The sequence below is a fragment of the Helianthus annuus genome, chromosome 12 (genome assembly GCF_002127325.2).
Source record: "Helianthus annuus cultivar XRQ/B chromosome 12, HanXRQr2.0-SUNRISE, whole genome shotgun sequence".
Lineage (NCBI taxonomy): Eukaryota > Viridiplantae > Streptophyta > Magnoliopsida > Asterales > Asteraceae > Helianthus > Helianthus annuus.
Genome location: NC_035444.2, coordinates 6,431,984 through 6,436,724, shown reverse-complemented (window position 1 = coordinate 6,436,724; position 4,741 = coordinate 6,431,984). Strand labels below are relative to the sequence as shown.

Below are 4,741 nucleotides of genomic sequence, written 5' to 3'. Positions count from 1 at the left end.
GTTAAAGCTGCCAAGGGCATTTTTGTCATTTCATTTTTCTTAAATGAAATGACAAAAATGCCCTTGGCAGCTTTAACAGATATGGATGAAGTTAAGTCAGTTGGACCAAAATGACAACGATAAAACTTTTTTGGATCCAGATGTTAAAAATGAAACCTTTGGACTAAACTGGCAAATTGACCCAAACCACAGGGACTAAAATGGCAATTAACTCAAAAATAAATATAAATATAAATATAAAAATAAAAATAAAAATAAAAATAAAATAAAATAAAAAAATCAACATTCTAAATTACAATCATGGTCAAATGCAGGAGCATAAATACCATTTTTTTTCTTCTAAAAACACATCAAACAACTATTAGTCCTGTAACCATGGATTTGATTCGGGTCAACAAGATTTTAGTCAACTTCTTCCGAAACTCAAGCATCCGTTGTGTTTGACTTCTTTGATACTCGGGACTGAAGAAAGCCGTTGCTTGTTCATCTTTGCGGAAAGTTTCTCCATTGCTTTTACAAACTTTCGTAAGTGTCTTATATACTCCGGGAAACTTTCAAGATTCGAATGACCGCCACCTTGGACCCACAACGGATCATATTTCTCTTTTGCAAGCTCCCATAATTGTTTCCCATGTGAGAAATCGACAATATCATCATCTGTACCCTGTGGTTTAAACAAATTAACAATGAACCAATAACCCATAAAAGTACCGTTCAAAGATTCTTGACGAATACAAAAGTAGAGTAAAATGTCATTTTCGTCCCTGAGGTTTGGTCAGTTTTGCGACTTCCATCCAAAGGTTTGTTTTTCCGCATCTGGATCCAAAATGTTTAAAATCTTGCCATTTTCATCCGGCTCGTTAACTCCATCTCTTTTTCTTTGGTAAGTCAGGGGTATTTCCGTCTTTTTTGTTAACTTCAAGGACAATTCGGTCTTTTTCAGGGGTATTCGGTCTTTTTACATAAAGTGAAAAAGACCGAGTTGCCCTTTAAGTTAGCAAAAAAGACGAAAATACCCTTGACTTAACGGAGAAAAATGGATGGAGTTAATGAGCCAGATGAAAATGGCAAGATTTTAAACGTTTTGGATCCATATGCGGAATAACAAACCTTTGGACGAAAGTCGCAAAACTGACCAACCCTCAGGGACGAAAATGACATTTTACTCACAAAAGTATTATAAAGGTGCTAACTTGGGTAGTCAAGCAAAAGAAGTGAAGGATACTTACATGTATAACTAGAACCGGACAGTTGACTTTCTGTACTTTGTCGATATTCTGTACCAAAAAAACGAAAGAAAGAACAGAATGAAGTTAAGTGAATCAAAGGACAGATAGTCGAAAAGCGAACTTACAAATTTACCTTGAAAATGTCGAACCAGAATGTCATTTTGACGGGATAGAGAACGCGTATTCCTGAAAGAATAGCACTATGTAGAACAACGCCTCGTAGTCTTTGTAGTCTAGAAGCCAAGTGTAATGTGGGCCCGCTACCGACAGATTGTCCATATAAGATCAAGTCTTCCTGCTTGATTCCGTAATTGTTCTTTAAACAATTGTAGACGGCCTCGATGTCATAATATGTATTAATCTCAGATGGCTGATCACAAAGAAAACGACAATTAGTCGGAGTGTTTGACTATTAGTCAAACATCTAAAGTAATAAAGTATAGCGTTTTGGCTCACCTTGCCGGTGGAAGCTCCATATCCCGAATAGTCATAACTGCGATATAAGCATATAAAGTGTGAATAATTACACAAAATATTGTTATTTTTGAAAAGAAAGATATAGTTTGACCTTTTAAGTCAAACCTGTTATTGAGTTAATTGCTCGGATGGTCCCTGTGGTTTCAAGTTTTTTCACGTTTAGTCCCTACCTTTTGAAAATTGCAGGTATGCTCCCTATGGTTTGTCATTTTGTTACTCGGATAGTCCCTGAGTAGATGTCAGTTAGTTTGAAAATAGCAGGTATGCTCCCTATGGTTTGTCATTTTGTTACTCGGATAGTCCCCAGAGTAAATGTTGGGGGGGACTATCCGAGTAACAAAATGACAAACCATAGGGAGCATACATGCTATTTTCAAAAGGTGAGGACTAAACGTGAGAAAACGTGAAACCACAGGGACCATCCGAGCAATTAACTCCATGTTATTTTAAAAAGACATGATGTTCTATTGTTTTCATCATTGTGGGTCGAAAAATTTTACACTAATATATAAAGAACTCGTTGATATAAAAGTTAATCGCTAGTTTGTTCTAACTTAAAAAAGTCAAATCGCCTTTTTTTGGAACGTTTGGTGTATTAAGACTCGAGTGAATGGAGATCATGAAAAGGAAACCGGTGCATAAAAGATAGATTTATGTAGTCAAAGTATAGCATTTCCTCTATCCCTCAAGCCTTGCAATGTTTGACCCGATACGCATTGTTAAGTACTATTAATCAAGCATATTAAACATGAACCTTATTAAATTTATGGCCTAATTTAACTAGTTAAACAATTAAATCTAATTATTGAATAGAATTTGCAACATGAACCCATTATCCTCATTCAAATTTTAATCTTGCAAATGCAAAGTAAAGGAAACATTGCAAACACCCTTGTATCCAACGCCTAATGCTTCTAAGGCGTTATTTGGCGTTTCGAAGGTGATTATGTGATATTAAATCGTCCGAATCACATAATAATCGGTCAATGTTAAACGTGATACAAAACACTCATAATAATCACTTTACATGGTCTTCATCATCTAAATATTTAAGTAATAGATAGAATAAGGGGCTGTTTGGAAACTTCTGAATGATTAAGTGTTGAACCAGTAAGAGGTCTGAATCATTAAGTGCTGAACCAGTAAGAGGTCTGAACCATTAAAAGACAATATAATGCTTAACAGTTCAGATGCAAACGTCTGACCAATTCAAAGTAGAGGTCTTAACCATTCAGACTCTGTATAATGCTTAACCATTCAGAGGCAAATGTCTGAACCATTCAGACATCTGCTCCCGAAACAAACAATCTGAACCATTAAGTGCTGAACCAGTAAGAGGTCTGAACCATTAAGAGCTAAACAAAGAGCCCCTAAGAGTATTAAAAATTTAATAGCACTTTTACTCTGCACTTGCCTTTTGATCACAAGTTCAAATTATCCAAACACATAGATCTTTAATAACAAAATCATAAAACACAAAAGATTTCAAGAACAATACCATAACTAAGAACAAACATGACCAAACTTGAAAAAAAAAACCCTAATTTAAAATACCCAAAACAAACAAACAAACACATATGTGATATGAACACATCAAATGATCAAACCATATATTTAATTCAACAAATATAACTTCAAAAAGTACCTCATAATATTGACTTTCAAATGAGCTCTAAGCTCAAAGAACAGTTCAGTCATTTGACCCAGATCAGCAGCATTCCCATGAGAGTACAAAACAGTCATCTTCCCCAAAGGGTGTTTCCAAAAAGTACCAACAACCTTGTTCCCGCCCTTTGTATCAAGCAAATGAACATCAACATTCTTGTCTGCAGTAATTCCTGTGAAAACAAGTCTTGTTTTACCGTTTGTTGAATCATATGCATCCTCGAAAACATCGTAGGTTGGTGGGTCTGGTGGGAAAAATGCCAACTTTGCAGCTACATTTGAGGTTACATTCCCCATTGAAGAACAAGAACAAAACCCCAACTCATCAAGATTGTTGATTTTGGGGGAAAAGTTTAAGATTGGGATGAAAGGAATGATTTTTATATGTGGGTTTGATTAATTTTGCTTGGAAAATTGAATTGGGTTTTGAAGAAAGCGAATCTTTATTGCGAAATGGTTAAAGCCGATTTTGTTCTTTGGATTAGGAAGGTATATATGTGTTTTGTTTTAGTTTTATGCTACGTTGCGAGGCGCTAGGCCGAGTATTTCTCAAATAGTTAAAAAATACACTATCGTAGTTTTGCTAGGAAAAAAAAACTAAAGCGATGGCAAGACTGTAATTTTGAGTTGGGGTAAAACTGTTATTTGTCAGGACCTGTGAGCAAGTGTTAGGTGGCACGAATAGAAATTAAGTCGAGTCAACCAACTGAAACAAAACACTTCAATAGTTTTGCTAAAAAAAACTAAAACGATGGCAAAACTGCAATTTTAAACTAGGGTCAAAACTGTAATTTTGAAATGGGGTAAAATCGTAATTTGTAAAAGCTAAAACAATAACAATACTGTAATTTTGAACCGGTCTCAGTTTATGTGTAATCGAGATTATTATCTATTATAGTTTATATTTGATTTGTGATTTATATATAAGTTTTTTTATGTTTGGACATATGATATTTGAAACATTTTAAAAAGTGAACCCCTTAAAAATATTCTTGAATCCGTCAGTGCTATTCTTAATCTACTACCTTTAACCATACATTGTCATATAATCGTAATCCACCAACACATAGTCACATACACAAGGGAGTTCCCACTCACAAAGGAAGATGGAAGCTGCCACCAATAAAATAAAATAATGGTATTTTTAGGGAAAAATTGCAATCATCCACCTTAAAAGTTTGATTAAGCTTTCTGATTATTCACATGAAAAAAAGTCTTAGATCCGTCTACATATACCTTACAAGATTTAAGCACTCAAGTTCTGATGAGGATAGGCACGTACCACCCAGATTCATATTAGTTTTTCTTGAATAGTTCATAGAATATTATATTATATTATATTATATTACATTACATTATATATTAACTAA

The 4,741-nt window shown here is 34.4% G+C and overlaps 1 protein-coding gene across 1 annotated transcript; it reads right to left on the bottom strand.

The window, feature by feature from the left end:
• Window positions 1-243: 243 nt before the first annotated feature.
• LOC110893935 (alpha/beta hydrolase domain-containing protein 17C) lies at window positions 244-3,836 on the bottom strand. The gene is made up of 5 exons (XM_022141092.2): window positions 3,352-3,836; window positions 1,686-1,722; window positions 1,363-1,599; window positions 1,230-1,277; window positions 244-664 (listed from the first exon to the last, which is right to left on the bottom strand). The coding sequence occupies exons 1-5, from the start codon at window positions 3,666-3,668 to the stop codon at window positions 407-409; spliced, it is 897 nt and encodes a 298-aa protein (XP_021996784.1). The 5' UTR covers window positions 3,669-3,836; the 3' UTR covers window positions 244-406.
• Between the last annotated feature and the right edge of the window lie 905 nt (window positions 3,837-4,741).

Excerpts from the sequence above, each read along its gene's own strand:
- LOC110893935 (XM_022141092.2), bottom strand. The coding sequence starts at position 3,668 with ATGGGGAATGTAACCTCAAATGTAGCTGCAAAGTTGGCATTTTTCCCA. Across the intron at positions 1,723-3,351 it reads TTGAAAGTCAATATTATGAG|TTATGACTATTCGGGATATG; the intron begins GTACTTTTTGAA and ends CTTATATCGCAG. Across the intron at positions 1,600-1,685 it reads ATGGAGCTTCCACCGGCAAG|CCATCTGAGATTAATACATA; the intron begins GTGAGCCAAAAC and ends CTTTGTGATCAG.